The 20,977-nt window shown below is 37.1% G+C and overlaps 1 protein-coding gene across 4 annotated transcripts in view; it reads left to right on the forward strand.

Moving 5' to 3' along the window:
• jhy (junctional cadherin complex regulator) overlaps positions 1-20,977 on the forward strand; it is a 67,605-nt gene that overhangs the window by 31,519 nt on the left and 15,109 nt on the right. For all 4 annotated transcript variants that reach the window (XM_059957098.1, XM_059957099.1, XM_059957097.1 and 1 more), the window contains 3 exons: positions 9,411-9,527; positions 12,060-12,856; positions 16,010-16,301. In XM_059957098.1, the coding sequence (XP_059813081.1) occupies positions 9,411-9,527; positions 12,060-12,856; positions 16,010-16,301 (1,206 nt within the window). The remainder of the gene's footprint in view (positions 1-9,410; positions 9,528-12,059; positions 12,857-16,009; positions 16,302-20,977) is intronic.

The raw sequence follows: 20,977 nt of genomic DNA on the forward strand, positions 1-20,977 counted from the left end.
GGCTTGAAGTGAATTGTGTATGAGCTGAAGTGAAGGCATATACGGGGCAATGTTGGGGCAAGCAGAGCAAAGTCGGAGCAGAGGAGAGGCAGATTCAAAGCCCATCCACCTAAATTGAGAGTGATGTTTGATCAACCTAAGCACCAGGCTGATTTGGAAAGGTCGGGTATGGACCAAAATGTGGTGGCAGGGTCCAGGCTCAGAGCATATCAATGTGACAGGGCCTGGGTCCCACTGTGAGGAATATCCTAATATTTAGACAATTTAAACACCAAAGCAGATGGATTGAAAAAGAAAGGCGTTGGGACAAAGACAATGGCTGGGCCAGTTCTCTTCGCTGCTCTGTGACGTTTACTCAGCTCTGCACTGAACTGAGGCAGAGGCTGTGGCCTGCTCTGGGCTTCGTGTCTATGGTCTTTTGCTTACTGTTTGCTTACTTTTATTGTTTGATGATTTGTTTCTTTTCTCTCTGCACATTGTGTGTTTGACGATCTTTTTTTATGGGTTCTTTTGAGTTTCATTATTTTCTGGCTGCCTGTAAAGAGATGAATCTCAAGGTTGTCTAATGTATACATGCTTTGGCCACAATTGTTGGCCAAATCAAAGGTGGTTATGAATCAACATATAGGAGGGAGATTGAAAATCTGGCTGAGTGGTGCCTCAACAACAACATTTTAAGATATTATTGTCATTTTTCTCTTACTGAGTAGTGATGGAATCTAATCTGTGTGTTCACTGATGGCAGTCACTCCTTGAGCACAAGGGCAGTTGATGTCTTTTCTTTCAATGATGCCCATGTTTTTTTCTATGCTTTTTGGCTATCTGGAGAAGACGAATATCAGAGTTGTATTGTACATGCATACTTTGACAATAAAATGAACCTTTGAAGTGGGTAAGGGATGGCAAAGTGAATCATCTATGACAGCCAGAAAGGCTGCCATGAGGCTGTGAGAAAACAGAAAGGTTTGGTTTTGGACATTCTGGCCTCTTTTTAGTGAAATCTTACTGTACTAAAACCATAGTTAATGCATTTGCTGTAGTTAATGTACTCTATTGTACTAAGAAATTTGCTAAATGCTCTCTACGGGTAGAGTTTCAAACTTAGTGCAGGCTGTTTAAATTGACAGTTGCTAGTTGATAAAGAATCCTCTGTCATAGAATCATAGATATGTAGAGAAATACAGTGCAGAAACAGGCTTGTAGAGTGGTCAATAAGCAGTGGTTTAACTCCAGCTGGGGAATTTGAGACCCCACTTCTGAATTACATAATGGTAATTCGATAGTTCATGTTGTCAAAGACCATCAAATTTCTGCTAGTAATCAAGTACCTGTCGGCACATCGTGGGCCAAATGGCCTGTCCAATACTGTGCTGGTCTATGTTCTTTGTTATTCTGCTATAGATTCAATCACTTGTCTACACATGAGTGGCAGTTTACAATCTTTAGTTAACTTACTAACACACACACACATTTTTGGGATGTGCAAGAAACATTAGAACCCAGAGAAAAAGCACGTGAACAGAGGGAGACTATGCCAACTACACACCGACTGTACCGAGGGGATCATGCCTGGCACTAACGCTGTGAGATGGCAGCTCTACTAGCTCATTATATTTGCTTACTTTCAGAAAGCCTGCCAGAAAGTCATTACTTCACCACCTGAAAGAGGGGGATAAAAACTGAAGATTCTGGAAATAAGAAATGCTCAGCAGATCAGAAAGCATTGTGAGGAGAGAAACAGATTTAACCATTCGGATTGATGTCTGTTCGCCAGAATAATTTCCATCTTTTGAAGGATTCCTTCCAAATCCTTTTCCCAATTTCTTAAACATAACTATGAACTTGTGTAGTTCTGTGTCCTGGCACAGTGCAACAGTATAAATTCTGGCTTATCATTAGCAGTACAATATTTGCATGTAGTCTCAGTATGTTTTGTACTTTAATATTATAGTTTATTATAGATACAAAATTTTCTTTACAAAATCTATCACTTGATTTTACACGTTTCTGGCTTAGAGTTGGAAATAAAAATTACGTTCTATTAATAGTTACTTTTTCACATTGGACAATTAAGGCAAGTCTAATTCGTTTGAGGCAACTTTGCTGGTCAGCAAAGGATGCAGCTTTATCTTAATAATAGAGCATATGCTTTCCAAGCTACATTATTTGTCGTCATACAATGCAGTAGGCTGTCTCATTTCTTTTATGTGTAAAATGTTATGGGCAGTCTTGTGTTCTTCCCTTTGCATTCACCATGGCTTCACTACACATTTACAGCCCCTTGGTTCCAATTGAATTTGAGGCTACTGTGCCATGGATGTATCATGAAGTGCAGCGGTGTGTAAGCAGCGATTTGACTCTAGATGTGGATTTTGAGGCTACCCCTCTGAATTGCCTGAATGTCACTTAATGGGTTGTATTGTCAAAGACCATTTCAACTATTTCTAAATGTCTCTGATAATCAAGAAATATAATTAAATAATAAAATTACTTTAACATGTATTTAACACACAATTAAATTGCGCAAGTAAAAATTTTAATATTAATTGCAAGGGAAGAAAAATATTTTTAAGTTGACCATTCAAGTTATTGACCACACTCAGATAAATGGCTGGTGTAATGCTGAGGTGCCAGATATGAAGTGCGAATTTTGGCACAATTGAGCTCTGCTCCAGAATCAAGTATTGAGTCCAGTGGTGCAGTAAGAAGTGAGATGCACTAGCAACACTATATTGTCACTGGTGAAGCTGTGCTCTGGTAGTTGTCTTCAGGACTAACATCTGAAGAGGAGAGTGACCAAATATATGACTGAGTTCACAAAGATTTGCAGTCATAGAAGTTTTTAACTCTAATTGAGAAAGCCCTCCAAGTAATCATACTAACTATGCCAAATTTGTTGCAAGGATGGATAAATATATCTACAATGGGAGTAACCTATATTTGTATTCTTTGATATGTCACAAAAACATCTAGAACGAAGCATATTGTTTGTTCAGCTCAGATGGTTGAGGAACTTCAGCATGAGTCCCCAAATCCTAAGGACTTTCTAAGGGGACACACAATTGAGAGCATCCTGACTAGCTGTATCACTGCCTGGTATGGGAACTGTACTTCCCTCAATCGCAGGATTCTGCAGAGAGTGGTGCGGACAGCCCAGCGCATCTTTGGATGCGAACTTCCCACTATTCAGGACATTTACAGCAACCGGTTCATAAAAAGGGCCCAAAGGATCATTGGGGACTTGAGTCACCCCAACCACAAACCGTTCTAGCTGCTACCATCGGGAAAACGGTACAGCAGCATAAAAGCCAGGACCAACAGGCTCCAGGACAACTTCTTCCAACAGGCTATCAGACTGATTAATTCACACTGACACAATTGTATTTCTATGCTATATTGACTGTTCTGTTGTATATCTTACTGTACATACTATTTATTACAAATTACTATAAATTGCACATTGCACATTCAGACGGAGACGTAAAGATTTTTACTCACGTATGTGAAGGATGTAAGAAATAAAGTCAATTCAATTTATATTTAAAGCATGTATCAAACATAAGGCAAAGATTGGTTTAGTAAACATTTAATCATGCCATTACTTCACTGATAAATGCCCTAGTAATCAGCACTGATGAGTCAAAGGCCATTTTTGCAGTCCTCCACTGATATAAAATAGATAAAGAATACTTCAAAGCAATACATCTTATTGATTTTTCACTAGGTGTACAACCATATTATTCAGAAAAGCTTCCAACATTGGTCTCATGTGGTGAAGAATCATCCTCTTTTTCAATTTATTGACAAGTACTAAAATGGTTTAAAGCCAAGGAATCAAGTGATGGTTGTACATTAAAGCAACTGCAAATTTATTTAAGCATTAGTCAGTATCTATTTCTGTAATTATTAATGGAGATAATAATTCATTGTGTAAGCTATCCTTTCCAAGTTGGAATTCAGTTGTCGGGTTTTAGAAAATGTTATCAACTATTAAACATAAAATAATGTATTCAGTAGAAACTGTTCTCTTGTTAATACAATATAATCAATTTTCACTTTTTCATTTTTAAACTTCAAAGTGAAATAAAAATGCTTATCTAGCTTGTAACCAAAATATTCTTGTGTTAGTACAACTATAATGGCAATGTAATAGGGTGTCAAAATAATTCACATACATTTATTTGTTAGGGATTGATTAAACTTCCTGGGTGGTATTTACTTTGCACTTATTCGACTAACTAATATTAAAGATGCTTCGTACCACATCAAGTATTTTGAAGGTTAGAAAAGAAGGATTCACATGAGTAATTGCACAATACAAATTTTCATTCAAAACCCATACCCATGCAGCAGTCCACTGGAGGAACTCAGCAGATTGAGCAGGATCTGTAGGGGAGATGGATTGTTGATATTTTGGATCAAAAGTCTGCAGTGAGAGTTGAGAGGAGAAAAGGAATGGTGAGACAAAACCCTGAGGCTTGCTGAAACATCTGCAGACCTGATGTCGTGTTTCACCTTAAAACGTTGACAGTGCCTTCATTCCCTGGGGTGCCTCCTGCACATTATTTGTTGCAGCAAATTTTGCATTTCTACCTTAAACTATTAATGTGCCTCAAGTTTTCAGTACAATAAAATCAATGTGTTATAATGCTAAATGATAATCTGATGAAGGGTCTTCAGCCTGAAACTGTAACTCTTTCCCTTAGCACAGAAATGACCTGACCTGATGAGTATTCCCAGCATTTTGTATTATTATATGTGTTATAGTATTAGGTGACTTCTCTGCTGAGCATCTCTTGATCATCCAACATAAAATTAAATGCATTTTGAGAGAGGGAGTTTTAGGGATATTGCCAATTTAATTAACTTTCCAAGCCACCTTTCTGAAGTTATAGCACTTAGTCAATGGAGAAATCGAGACAGTTAGTTCATCCATTTATGTAAATTTTGTGTCCCACAAAACCCAATTCAGATGGTTAGCAGCAGATTCTATGAAAGACTGACATATTGTGGATTATTTTAGCAGAAGGTAATATTATTTGTCCACATGTGTGAACGTAATGTGGCCCTTAAAATTCTTAACTATATTTATAATGACATAAATCCAGTAATGGGAAAAAATGGATATCACATGTGAACAGAGAAATAAAGTTAGTGTTTCAGGTTAACGGCCTGCTAAGTGCATTGTGTGTTTTCTCTCCAAGACAGCATTAATTTTCTTTCAGCGAAATACCCCCAAAATATGTATTGTGTTGGACTTTAATACAATGATTACACATATAATTTAAATTAGCTTAGCTATCTGTAACTTAGAAAATGTTATCATATACAGTAGTAAGTTACTTATATAAAGGTGAAATTCCCTTAAGTGAGAAGAAATTAAGCTTAGAATATTTCCAACTATTTGTTACAATGATTTGATTTTGCTGCTTGCACTAATAATATCATGTTTTTACTGTGTGCCAGCATTTTCTTGGTGGGAAAATGGATTCTTCATAATATTTTCCCAAACAATTTACCCTTTGAATAAGTATCTCCATATAATTGCCCTGTCCAGAAATTACTAACAGAATAGAGCATTTGTATATAAGCCATAGCTGAAATGTAATTCACATATTCTGAATTGGAGTCTATAATATTTTTGCTATTGACAGTAGAATATGCCTTTTCTCTGTTTATGGACAATTTTATTCTTAACCACCCAATGGAAATTGATTAAGTTAGTGGCATTGAACTTGAGGTAATTGGGAAGAAGGATGGTGGAAATTAGATTTCTCCTATTCATTTTCATAAACTTGTATATCACATCTGTGCATATTATAGATTAAATAAAAACAAAAAGTGCCACAAGATCATATTGGTGTGACTTTTATATTTGTATCTTCATTACAAACCAATATCTTTGCTTCAATTATACATTATTGTAATGTGCATTATTCATTTCTGTGAATGAGGGGGCTGATTAAGAGTGCACCGATGTTGCTTCATGCCTGAAGTGCTTCACCTATGCACTCCCTTTATCCTCCAAATTGATTGACCCTGTGACCATCCACATAATTAATTTGCCTTCCTTGATTGTTGCATATTGTGTATGTAATTTGGCAGTACAATTTTTAGGTATTTATACTGATATAATTAACTCACAATTGGCTGTAATGGTGTGAGGCTCTCCACTCTTTGTGCACAAATGGGACAACAGCCTCCAGCAAACATGCATGCGCAGTTAACATGAAAATCACAGTTGTTCTTCACTTCCATCAGCTCCACAAAAACATCACTTTGTCATCTGACTCTCTCTACAAATGTATTGAAAACCCAAACAATCTATGCTGACATCACAGATACTAAAATATCTAGTAGGGAAATGAGGGATTGTCCCTTCTGGTCTAATTTTTTAATATATTTATATAAGTCTTACCTGTTATCAGGCAAACACTAGAAGTCTGCGATCATAATAATCCATGTTACATAACATATGCTGCAACTCACCATCATTTGTAAGAAAGAGATAATAACAATTAATTGTAGGTTCTGTAAATCTGGAGAGAAATACAAAATTAATATTTAAAATCGATCACCTTTCTGCAAAACTGTTTTACTACTGCAGGGGTAGTTGAATATGTGATCTCATTTTTAGTGACAAAGAAGTATTGAGTTTTTATTTCCATTTGTTCTAGGCGTGGTTGAAGGAAAGAGGACAGGATTTACAAAGACATTTTAGTGAATAGAAGCAGGGGTAGCATATGTTTTTATTACAGCAAACTAATCAAATAGCTGTTGAAATTACAATTTTTGTCACATTTTGACAAAATTAACTGAATGGCTTTACATAACTGGTGAAGACAATGCAATAATAACCCAAGTTTTGCAAGAATGGAGCATCTTTTGCAACACCTCACTGAATTTTTTTCCCTAAGTCTTTTAGCTCAAAAGCTCTATGCTGCAAACTGCAGGAAGTGAATTGGTACTGAGTCAGTTTAATGGATCATCTAGCATATGGTATTATTCATCTGCCTCAGTGGAATGGCACTTTTATATTGTTAGACCAGTGACAATTAAAGGATTGTGGCATACAGTATTTTCAGTTTAAGGCAATATTTGATTTGGAGAGAAACCTCTAAGGTTGAAAGTAGTGCTGCTCATAGTTTAAATGTCACAGATTTCTTCTCGTGACAGCTTCCAATGTACGATTCTTTGATTAGTCAATTAATACTGTAGAGCAGTCATCTAGGAATCAGTTATCAATTGTCTTAGCTTTTAACCATTAACTGTAGATATTTGTACACTGTTCTGAGATCATTGTGTTTAACCTGTTGCTCTTTTCACAATTACCTGTTTTTCATGTAAAGTTGATTTCTTTTCCAATTACTGTATGCTTGGTAGAAGTTTAACCATCAGCTATGCAACTACAGAAGTGAATTAAAAATAGTTTTCCCACAATCTTGTCATATTTCTAGTCATTGTTACTAAGACTAATGTTTTCCCAAACTTTGAAGCATTTATTATATAAAATATCCACAGTTGTCATGGTGGAGCTTGAAGTTAGTTCTCTGGATTGTTTGTCCAGGCATCTGAATAATTAGTCCATTGTGCCAAGGTACCAAAGGGTATCACAAAACGATTGTTAATCTTTGAAAAATGTGGTAAGGCTAGGAAGATTGATTCAATACTGCAATCACACTGGAGATGTTGGAAAATGCAGGCAGTTGTGTATCAAATGTAGAACCTGCAGGCCGGAAATGTGAGCCCAAGGTGAAAAGAACAGGAGATGATGGAGATTGTCACAAATGCTAATTACATGCTACAAAGTTTATGTCAGCCCAGTTTGGTGGATAAAGTTGAACAGAACAGAATAGCTTGCAAATGGCTTGAGTGATTGGGGCCTGGAATAATGATGTAATATGATTATGACCTGCAGTCTTCCTAACATACAATACAAGAACATATTGACAGAGAAAATTTGGAGCAGGTGTAGGAAACCAGGCCCCTCAGGTTTTTCAGTATGATCATGGATGATCAATGCTGGCCTCATCACTTCTTCTGTGGCGGTTCCCATGGCCCCCAATTCTTAGAAATTTCAATTGATTATCTATATCCACTTCAATTATTTCCAATGACTCACCACCTTCTGGGACAGACAGTTCCAGAGGTTCTTTATCCACCGAGAGGAGGAATTACTATGCACCTTGTTTTTAAATAGAAGAACAGATCATTGATAAAAATAGGTTGAGAGACTTACATCATCAGGCTAATGGGTGGATGACCATCTTAGACAATAGAAACTGAGTGAACATTAAGCAAATAACCAAAGGTGCAGAGCATAAGCAGTTCAAGTCAACAACTGTCAGGGATGGAAAAGGTGAGCATCCATTGGCATCATTTAAGGATGTTATAGACTCCTCTTATGTAGACACCTGGTAGTGGCAAATGGTGGAAGTGCCAAAGTGTTGGATTCACTGGGAGGCAAAAATAGCATTGCAAATGTGACAAAACCAAGGGAAGGAGGACGTTAAAGTAGATTTTTGGCAGATTGGAGAGTAAGTGTATTTATAGGCTATGGACATTTTCAGTTTTATGTTTTTTATATTCTGTGTTTTTCTCCCATTTCTTTCAATTTTGTTGTGTGAGGGGTTGGAGGTTTGGGGATTGCTGTTCTTGTTGTGTTCTGCTGGCTTTTTGTATGGGGAGGGGGGTTTGGGGGTCGATGATCTTGTATTTTGTGTAGGGGAGTTGGGTTTGGGGAGGGTTCAATGTTCCTGTTGCATTTTGTGTGGGGAAGGGGGTTTGGGGGTCAATGTTGTATTTTGTGCAGGGGAGGGGAGTTGGGGGGGGGTCGATGTCCTTGTTGTGTTTTGTGTGGGGTTGGAGAGTCCGGGGGAGTCAATGCTTTTGTTGTGTTTTATATGCGGGGAGAGGGGTTTGGGGGTTGATGATTGGGATGCCATTCTTTTCTATGCAGGGGTGGGGGAGTTGATGTTTCTTCCTGAACGACTTCCATGTTCTTCCTTTGTTGTGTGGCTATCTGGAGAAGACAAATCTCAAAGTTGTATATGGATACATACTTTAATAATAAGTGAATCTTTGTAATGCTGAACCTCTAAAATTCAGTACTTACCCTACATTACTAACCTGTATCAAGATGGTTGTTATATTGGAACCCGAAAATTTGGAAAGGGATATGCTGAGCATGATACTATAGAACTTCACATACTGTATACACAGACTTTTTACATTTTCTTTGACACCGTAAGTCTTATTCAGGAATCTTATAGGAAAAATGCTGAGGTAGGACAACAAATTTGATACATAATTTACATTGAAATGATCATGTTTAAGTATAACTATATAATCTGATTTTGATAATATGGAGATTTTTTTTGTATTTTCAAACCAATTGTTTATGTTTATAGGTATCCACAACAAAAAGTTCCAAGACCATGACTGTTAGGGAATCCAAACAAAATACTGTGGATGGTCAGGAGAACAGTACTGAAATGAAGTGGATGCAAAGGGCACAGAGATTAGAGGTTAGTTGGATTTTTTGCTAATTTTTACTATTTAATACACTTATTTTGACCAATGTCATTTATAATATAATGATGAAATGGGTCATTAATGTCAGAAATTAATGAGATGCAAATTTAATGTGGTATTTTGAACATAGCTTTAATAATTGCGAGTCATCACAAATAGAATACGGGGCAGATTACAACACATAGTGACTTAATAATTGGTAGATGTGCTTGAGTACAGTTTAAAAGGGGTGTTAACTGGGGCCTTTTACCAACTGTCAGCTCTGGTCCTAAGAAGAATATGATGTTCTGTATTCCTGTGGCTGCAGAACAATGAATACTCGCTGACCTAAGGTTCAACTCTCCCCTCACCCTGCTTATTCTTCAGCAAAGAAGGACAGCCTCGAAAGAGTAAACCAAATAGCTCTTACAAAATGGAGCAACTTGATAACTATTTGTCCAATTATTCCTTACTAGTTCCGATAGAACCAACAGTCCTTTTGCTGCTCGAACTGCATGGACATAATTAAAAACAGAAACTTGGGGTCAGTGAGACCAGGAATTTGAATGTATCATTCAGAGATTGATGTGGGAAAAATGGATTTCAATTCATGAGGCATTTGCAGCAGTGCTGGAGAAAAAAACTGTTCCATTGCGATGGCTTTCAATTGAATAAGTTGGGATCCATCTTAAAAATAGAGAGGCAAATTCTGTGTTGGCTTTCACTGCAAAGGGATTTTAATAGAATGATAAAAGCATGGATTTCAGGCTCTGTTGAGATTACACCTGAACTGTTGTGTACAAATCTGTTATCCCTACCTAAGAAATGACATACAGGCAAACTTCACGTTATAAGAGGGTTACATTCCGAGAAATGGTCTATAATGTGATTTTCCATATAGGAAGTTTATCAAATGTGTATCTATCAAGGAATTGAAATTTTTAAAAACTGTTTTGATTTATTTACTTTTTCTCATACAAATTCCATGAGAGCTAATTTGCTTAGCCCAAATTTTAGATTGTAGTTTGTGAATCTTGAAATGATGAATTTCCATTACTCAAACAGCTGTTATGTGGAGATTTCCTGTCCTTATTATAATGAAAATGCAACAAAGATTCACTAGATTAATTCCTGATGTAATCATTTTTTTATTTTATTATTGTGAAATTTCCTCCAATAATCTCCTCAGTTTAGAAAAATGAGTCGTGACATTATTAAAATATAAAAAATCTTAAAAGGCTTGACAGGGGAGAGGTAGAGATTCCATGGCTGGGGATCTAGAACTAAGTGCCTCAATTTCAAAACAAGGTGTTACAATTCACAGTTAAGATGAGTAAAAGCTTCATCAGCTGGGTCCTAGACAATAGTGAATTTTTGAAATTGTCTACAAAAGAGACCATGGAGACTTGGTCACTAAATATTTTAATAGCTATTTGAATACTAGAGTAATAAACAAAGTTGCAATTAGTGGAGGAACGTGCCACTGCTGTAAAGGATTAGCCATGAAGTTATTAAATGGGTAACAGTTGTGAAGGGCAGAATTGTTTAATCCTGCTTCTTTTTGTCTTATGTTCTTACATATCAGAAGCTTACCAGGTTGACAGTCAGAGATGCAAACCCATCAGTGAGTGCCATCCGTATGTGATAGCACAAAATAATATTGTGCAAGAAGTAATTTGACTCATGGTTGTCGTGGTAAATTAGTAGTTAAATTGGCCTTCAAGTAAGACATTACTTCAACATAAACAAATCACTAACACTGCCTTAAAGGAAAAGATACATACTCAAAATGTAGTACCCTCAGTTATGTTGGATAGCCACTAATTAATCTTCCTTTCTCTTTCTGCACTCTGATGCAGTATTGTGCTTCATCATATGATGGATTTTCTTACCTCCCAATGATGACTTCTCTCTTAGAATTTATCACTAATTGTATTGTATGATTTCAAATTTCTGATGCAAAGTGCAACTTTCAAGTAGAGCCAATAAACCCATGATTCTACAGAGCAGCTAATTTAGAATGTCTAGTTGTTAGATAACGAGAGGCTTATTCATGATGACTAATCCTCTGAAGAGACCTCAAAAGGTTTATGTATCAACTAATCAGCAAGGTATCTGAATATTCTGAGAAGAATGTGGTAGTTGTCCATGGCGAGCAAATAAGTGAAAGATTTCTGACTTGTTTATTGAGAGGCCGACAGCCTCAATAATCTTAAATTATGTCACGGAGCACCTAATACAACAGGGTTGAGCATTTGTTACATGTTGCTTACCTCTTTGTATGCAAAGATAAGAAACCGCATCTAACAACCAACAAAAAGGACCTTGATTTGCACATTTGCTCATTTAACATGAACTGATCCCCCATTTGCAGACATCACAAAAATTTGCATCTGGCTGAAACAGGGAATGATTGGTACCACCAAAGCACCCAAGTTCTTTAATTGCAGATTGTTCATTTATCTAGCAGGAAATGGACAAATGGAAATCATCCACAATATTTTGGTATTGATATTTTGTATGTTTATGCTAATGATTTTTTTCAGAACTGCAAGACAAAACAATTATCTACTAAGAAAAAAGGATTGATGAATATAGTGAGAGAGAAACCTCCACGGCCGCCTGATAAGCCTTCAACTAAACAGCATGCACAGAAAACCCAGAAGGAAGAGAAGATGCGACATATTGAAGATGCAGGAGCTCGTCAGAATAAAAATACTTCTGATTTGCTGATAGTTCATAAAGATGATGACAGTGTTCCATTAACCCCTAGCAGTGACCATACATTTGCATCATCATTACACAGTCAAGTTGGTCCTGCTTTTATTCCCAACCTTCAGCCAACAGTGAATCTCAACATTCATTTAAATACTTCCTCAGATTTTATCCCAGCTATATCTAGTGATACCACACAAACGACTGTTAGGCTAGTACCATCACATCATCCAATGAGCCAAGACTCTTCTTATTACAAAAGCCACAAAGTTTATAATGCACTTCAGCCCCAAAATCCTCTCCCATATTTTCAGGACTCTCAAGGGACCATACACAATTCACACCAATACAGCACTGGTAGATCAAAATTTTTAACAACTTTGAATCCACGAGAAAATGGGCAGCGTCAACTCATGTATAATGTACAAAGTCCTTTTGAAGTACGCCATGCACAGACTCATCATGATCTAATGCTCATTCCGAAATATCACCAAGCTGCATATGCTAGAACATTAGTGCCAGGTCTTTACAATCAACCTCGATTAAATCCGATGCCCTACTCAATGAATCAGGAAAAAACGATGACAGAAGATCACAACTCTTTTGGAAAGGAATATGGGAGTTTAGGGTAAGCAGAAAATAACACTGGCTTTTAAAATTTCAGTAAGCTTTGATAGGCTCAACATCTGTAAAATGAAATCATAATACTGTTAACTAAAACCCATATATGAAAAGTTTTGTTATTGTGAGAGATTATGAAAGATGTATTACAGTTTTTTTAAAGAGCCTTTTAATGTCAATGAAGAATATTTATTCATTTGTTCTGTGTATATATGATCCTTTTAAGGTTAATGAGGCATGTTGAAAAAAAGGATGCTTTGGAATGTATCCAAGAAGAAAATTGTAATTTATCAAGTTTGGGAGAGTCAAAAAGAAAAATAAGTGGACAAACATCAGAATACAGTATAGCCATCAACACATTTCCTCAGTATTGCTGAAGATTAAACATCATATGCAATTCATAAGTACATCAAGGAATCAATTTATGTCTCACTTCTTTTGATGTTAGAAAACATAGTGCTGCCTTCTTCAGATAAATGTGCAATTCTGTTTGCCAGTAATCTGTTTCTAAAATATATAACAAGTTGTCATAAAGGAATTCGAATCTACCAGTGGTTCTTGGGGAAAATAATGATGTAAATCTGCAAGGTCAAATGACAAAATACCTGCAGTGAAGTCAATGCTTCGTGCCTAGATTTTGTTCATTAAATTGATATTGATGTTTCTGAATAGGTTAAACATTTAGTGCTAATAGACTGCATTCAGCCTATGTGATCAAACAAAGTCTTTTTCCTTGCTGAAGAATCAGATTTATTATCAGATTCCATGTCCTTGTCTCCTCCTCACCTGCTTCAGACAATGATGCGTGTATTCCTCCATTTCCGTGCTGTTGCACATTCCCAGCTGTAAATGATTGTCCATTAGCAGCCATGCCATTGTTTGCTTCATTCTTCAAACTCTTGAAATTAACCTCTCTGCTTCTCTACCCACCTCCTGCTCATTTAAGAATCTCCTTAAAACCAATAAATTTGATTCAGCTGTGGCCCTATACCTAAATATCCTAGAACATATTGACATCAAAATTTGATTGCTTAAGTACTTTGTGACATTTTACTAAAAAATTGCTATAAAAATGCAAGCTATTTTTTGGTAACAGGATAGATAAGGAGAGTTACTTTGTATCTATATGCAATCATGTTGTCCGAGAATAATGAGGGGAAAAATTGAGATTCTTCTCCTTTTTGACAATCGGAGAACCTTAGTCACTGGAAATATTAAGTTATTTTAGTACATTTCTCCTGGTGATCAGCAGTACTTCAGTTTTACAAAAGGAATATGGATTTTACTGTCAGTAATTTCACTATCCTCCAAGCTCTGCCTGGTTGTTTTGAGATGGGCAGTCTCTCAACATAGCAATTAATTAATTTCCTGCCTTCTGGTTCCCCCAGTTCCTAGTACAAATCAGCATTAAAGAGCATATGTTGACATTCAATATACAGCTCTTCATATTTACTACTACAGTATATCTCATCAATGTGATTGGTATTTGCTGAAGGCATGTAGAGCTGGCAGCTACAAGTGCTATTTGATTCAGACCATTGCACAGATCACTCAGTGACGGGTGCCACTAAAGATGACTGCTGCCTGATTTAGCTATCAAAAACCACTGAACCATTGGTCAGCAATAGAGATTATCAGTTTCTGCATTGTTGCAATGACAGTGGCTTGTGTGAACTGGCTTTTCTTAGCAGGCCTTGCAAACTGAAGAAACAAGAAGTAGTAATATGTGTTTTCAACTCATTTGGTATGGAATTTGTCTCTCTACTTATTGCCAGATAGTTGATTACTTTGTCTGGTTATCTCAAAATTACATGGCTTCTTTTTAAACAAAGTTTGTTTATTTATCTATTTATTTGATTATCTATGTATTTATTTATTTAGAGATACAGCATGGAACAGGCCCTACTGGCTCAACAAGCTGATTTGCACAGAAACCCACCTATTTAGTCCTAGCCTAATCACAAGGCAATTTACAATGGCCAATTAATCTACTAACTGATATGTCTTTGGAATGTGAGAGGAAATCGGAGAACCTGGAAGAAACCCATGCACTCACAGGAAGGACATGCAAACTTCTTACAGAGGATGCAGGAATTGAACTCCGAACTCTGATGCCCTAAGTTAAAATAACGTTGTGCTAACTGCAATGCTACTATGGTGTCCTGAAAGTTAATACATTCAACTCATAAACACATTAATGATATACTTAAATCTCATTCATTTTAAGATGTTTTATATAGGTTACATTAATCATATACCTGTATATATTTATTATAACTAACATTTTAATTGTTTTCCAATTATTGAATAGAATGGTTTCTGTCATATTTTGAAAAAAAATCAGAAAAATCAGATGAAAGAGTTATTTGTTTTTTTTAACATTGTACATTGTAAGCCCTTTGAGCAAGTTTGAGTGTACTTAACAATTGTTACTTTAACTTGCTGACACTTAGTTTTCATCTGCCAGATGGCTCCTATTCAGCAATCAGGACTGAAAAGAATGTTTTTATGCCCTGTCATAGTGGGTATTCAATGATAGGCCTGCAAAGTGAAGTTGATTGAAAAATTCATCCATGGCTTTCCGACTCAAAGTGAAAGCCATGGGTGATGAGATTAAATAAGGTATTTTGATAAATTAGAATAATCTGTTGTTTCTAAGTACAGTAATTTATAGTGTAAGTTCCTCTTTACTAAACTACATGTTATCATTTTGGCCACGGTAGAAGAGAAATTTGACATTTTGTAACGTAAAGCTGTCCAACAGTTTCCTGAAATCCAGTGTTTTCCTTTATGCTCCAAAGCTAAATAATCCTATATAGTTGTGGAGGGAATATAATTGGAGTAAAGGTAGATAATTTTTTGAAAGAAAGTGCAATTGATGTCAGTAGGTAACTATCACAGAACAGGTGTTAAGGCCTGGGGTAAATCAGCATGATCATTCTGAATGCTGGGGCAGGTTTGGGGGCCTGGGTGAACTACCCATGCTCCTATTTCCTTGCTTTCTGTTCCATGCCATTGCAGGGAATGAGGACTACATCCATAAGTCTACTCTGAATGATAAGAATCTTCACCAAATAATTCCTGTTTGTACAACAATAATGTAGGCGGGTAACATTCAAATGAATGAAAGTAGTTGAATTTTCTTTCTGCTTTTCCCAAGGTTCCCTGCACTTCCCTTTCTATCTTTGCATCAGCAGAATTTGGTTCAGTCTACAAGCACGCGACTCATTCAGCAAATGGAGAACATTTATAAGGATACACCACGTCTGGCTCACACACACCCTGACTCCCACGTGGTTTTGCCCTCCATTTATCCCATGGCAGAGAGTGATTCTGAACTGGATGCAAGACCAAACAAAAAAATACTACCATCAATGATACGCTGTAACTCGGATGGCTACTTGGCACAGATGGAGAAGGTTAATAAGCTCAAGGAAAAAAAGCACTACAAGGTAAAATGAGAAATTACCAAGTATTTATTTGTTTTATTAAATAACTATGAGACCATTTTATGTATACAGAAAAGTTTAGTTCTTATTATTGAAATTATCAACACCCTTCAATACACCCAGCAGAATGTGTAGGCACCAAACCTGAGCTTGCTTCTTTCAGTTTTGCTTTAAAAGAAGAGCAGTACAGTTGTGAATTTTAGACTGACTGATATCTCTTATAGGCTCTTTAGGACAGTACAGATTTTTTCCTGGAAGCAACAATGCCATGACCATAGATTGAATATAGAATATGAAAGAGAGCAGCACTGTACACGCCTCTCAGCCCATGATGATGTGCCAACCTATTAACTTACTCCAAGGTCAATCTAACCCTTCTCTCCTACATGGCCCTCATTCATCCATGTGCCTATCTAAGATTCTCTTAAAATCCCCAATGTATCTGCCTGTATCACCACCCCAGGCAATGTGTTCAATACATTTACCAATCTCAGCATTAAAAAAAATAACTCTGACATCCCTCCTATACTTTTCTCCAGTCACCTTAAAAGTATTTCCTCTCGTATTAGCCATTGCACCTGAGGAAAAAGATGCTGATGATCCACTCTACCAATGCCGCATTATCTTATACACCTTTATCAGGTCTCTTCTCATCCTCCTTCACTCCAAAGAGAAAAACCCTAGCTTCCTCAACACTTCCTCGTAAGTCATGCTCTCTGATCCAGGCAGCGTTCTGGTTAATCTCTTCTGTACCCTCTCAAAATCTTCCACTTTCTTCCTATAATGTAATGACTGGAACGGAATATAATATTCCTATTATGTTCTAACCAGAGTTTTATAGAGCTGTAACATTACCTCAAGGCTGTTGAGCTCAATCACCTGAATAATGAAGGCCAACACACCATACGCCTGTCAACTTGCGCTGCAACTTTGAAATATTTATGGATGTGGACTTCGAGATCCCTCTGTTACTCCACACTGCTAAGAGTACCTCCATTAATCTTGTACTCTGCCTTTGAGTTCAACCTTCAAAGTGCATCACTTCACACTTTTCTGGATTGTTCCCCATCTCCACTTCTTGGCACAGCTCTGCATCCTATCAATATCCCATTGTCACCTATGACAACCTTCTGCACTGTTCACTGCACCACCAACCTTCCTGTCATTTGCAAACTTAGTGATCCATCTACTACACTTCATCATCCAATTCATTTATAAAATTCACTAAGAGTTGGTATCATATAACCATATAAAAATTACAGCATGGAAACAGGCCATCTTGGCCCTGCTAGTCCGTGCCAAATGCTTACTCTCACCTAGTCCCACTTACCTGCACTCAGCCCATAACCCTCCATTCCATTCCTTTCCTGTCCATATACCTCCATTCCTTTAACTTACAAAAATCGAACCTGCCTCTACCACTTGTACCGGAAGCTCGTTCCACAATCCCTAAACAGATCCCTGAGGCACACCACTGGTCACCAACCTCCAGGCCAAATATGCTCCATTTACTATGACTCTCTGTGTTCTGTAGGAAAGCCAGTTCTTAATCCACACAGCTAGGTTTCCCTGGATCCATGCCTCTTGACTTTCTGAATGAGCCCACCATGGGGAACCTTGCCAAACACCGTAGTAAAATTCATATGTATCGCAATTATTGCTCTGCCCTCATCAAGCTGTTTCGACATTTCTTTGAATAATTCAATCAAGCTTGTGAGGCACATCCTGCCCCTCACAAATACCTAATCAGACAATGCTTCTCTAAATGCTTGTAAATCCTTTCTCTAAGAATCTTCTTCAATAGTTTGTCCACCACTGATGTAAGACCCACTGGTCTATAATTCCCAGGATTATCCCTATTACATTAATTGAACAAAGGAAAAACATTTGCCACTTCCATTCTTCTGTTATTACTCCTGTAGCCAATTAGGACACAAGGATCATTGCCAAAGGCACGGCAATCTCTTCCCTGTAGTAACTTATGGTATATCTTGTCCAGCCGCAGAGACTTATCTATTTTAGTATTTTTCAAAAAGCCCCAGAGACTTATCTATTTTAGTATTTTTCAAAAATTCCAAAAAGTTCTTTCTTAACCTCAACATGTTCCAGTACATTAGCCTGTTCTGTGCTGATCTCCAATTCATCAAGTCCCTCTCACTGATGAATGCTGAAGCACCTTTAAATATCTCCCCTACCTCTTCCAATTCCAAGCACATGTTTCCTCCTCTATCCCTGATTGGTCTTGCCTTCAGTTCAGTCATCCTCCCGTTCTTCACATACATGTCGAATGCCTTGGGGCTTTCCCTAATCCGACTCATCTGACTTCACTTCTAGCTCTCCTTTCAATAGGGTAAACCTATCAAGAATCTCATGCAAATACTCCCTAAACAACCTTCACATTTCCATTGTACATTTCCCTGCGAACATCTGTTCCCAATTTACACTCCCAAGTTTCTGTCTAATATAGGTTGAATAACCCTTATCTGAAAAGCTTGAGGCCAGAAGTATTTTAGATGTTGGATTTTGAATATATAATAAGATGATTGTGATTGCCATCATTTCCAACTCTGAATTTATGTACTACCGATAAGCAGTCTGTGTCTTTACATCTGTTCATTACACAGATGTAGTTAACAGTAAAAATTATTAGATACCATTATTATAATGAAAATATAATGTGTGCAGGGTAACAAAAGCATTGGGAGAATACCTGAATCAACTGTTGAACAACAAACATTGACAGGCTTTCAGTCTCCACCTACAATACCATGTTTTGATTGAAAGGTTACAGTACACTATACTTGTAATTTACTTTTTTTATGTAAGGTATAAAAACAATCAACATTGTAGACTTTCTCTGGTGTTAGGTTTTCATCAGCAATGATCTTGGCAAACTCATCAAAGAATTTCTCTGTTGCTTGTGATCAGCAGATGTTTCATCACAACAAATCTTTAAAAATTTAATGCCGTGTCTTTTCTTAAATTTCTGCAACTAGCCTGAATATTCACAATTACTTTTAATTTTCAGTTCATCATGATAGATCTTTGATTGTTTCATGATCAGCATACCGTTGTCATATGTTCACTCAGACGCTTATGAATCCACTCTTTCAATACACGATTGAGATCTTAATTTTTTGCTCTATGCAGTTTTTCTATTTTTCATTCCCTTCTGTTCATTACATATGTGAGATCACTTCTAAGAACTGTCTGTGGTGCACAGAGACCTGCACATCATCTGGGAACCTTGCTAGTGCCTTGTGGAATTTTCCACTTGTGCGTCATGTCAGTGCTCAAATAAAATTAGAATCTCGGAGGTTTTTGGAATTTTGATTTTCGGATCAGGTGTACTCAACCTGTAGTATCATAATGAGCCTGCCAATTAAATACTTCTCCACACCATTAGTTCTTATCCTTCAAAGTTCAAAATCCAAAGTAAATTTATTATCAAAGTTCATATATGTCGCCATATACTATCTGAGATTCATTTTCCTGAGGGCATTCACAGTTGAACAAAGAAATACAATTGAATTACTGAAAAACTCCACGCAAACAAAGATGGCCAAAAAAAAAGTGCAAAAGAAGACAAGCTGTGCAAATAGAAAATAATAACAACTAAATAGTAAATAAATAATACTGAGAACATGAGTTTCAGAGTCCTTGAAAGTGAATGCATAGGTTGTGGAATCATTTCAGTGTTGAGGTGAGTGAAGTTATCCACACTAGTTCAGAAGCCTGATGGTTGAAGGGGAATAACTGTTCCTGAACCTGGTGGTGTGGGACCTAAGGCTCCTGTAATGGTTTACCAAATGCAGCAGTTAGAAGGGAGTATGGCTGGATGGTGGGGGTCCTTGATGATGGACACTTTTCTTGTGGCAATGCTCTTTGTAGATGTGCTCAATGACCGGGCTGAATCTACTGGTTTTTTAAGCCTTTTCTGTTCTTGGGCATTGGTGTTTCCATACCAAGCCATGATGCAAGCAGTCAGGACACACTTCACTGTGCATCTTTAGAAGTTTGTTAAAGTTTCAGATGACATGCCAAATCTGTGCAAACTTCTAATAAGGCAGAGGCACTGCTGTATCTTGTTTGCTTCTTTGTAATGGCGTGTGCTGGTCCCAAGACAGATCCTCTAAAATGATAATGCTAAGTAATTTAAAGTTATTGTTCCTCTCCATCTCAGATCCCCTATTGAGAACAGGTTCATGGACCTTTGTTTTCCTCCTCCTGTAGTCAATAATCAACTCTTTGGTTTTGCTGACACTGAGTAAGAGGTTGGGGTCCTTGTCTAAGGCTATGGTAAAGTTCAGGGAGTTGTGGTCACTGTCTCCGAAATGCTCGCCCACTGAGAATTCTGTCACCTGACTAGATTTCTTGCCTAGTACTAGACCCAATATGGCCTCTCCTTCAGTTGGCTTGTCCACACATTGTTTCAGGAATCCTTCCTGGAAACACCTAACAAATTCTGCCCCATCTAAAACTTTTGTACTAAGGAGATGCCAATAAATAATAGGGAAGTTGAAGTCACCCATGACAATAATCCTGTTATTTTTGCACATTTTCAAAATCTGCTTATTGATCTGCTGTCAATGTCCCTGTTACAATTAGATGTCTATACAATACTCCTAATATTGAATGCTCCCTTCCTGTTTCTGACCTTCACCCACACTGGCTCAGTA

Source organism: Hypanus sabinus, chromosome X2 (genome assembly GCF_030144855.1).
Source record: "Hypanus sabinus isolate sHypSab1 chromosome X2, sHypSab1.hap1, whole genome shotgun sequence".
Classification (NCBI taxonomy): domain Eukaryota; kingdom Metazoa; phylum Chordata; class Chondrichthyes; order Myliobatiformes; family Dasyatidae; genus Hypanus; species Hypanus sabinus.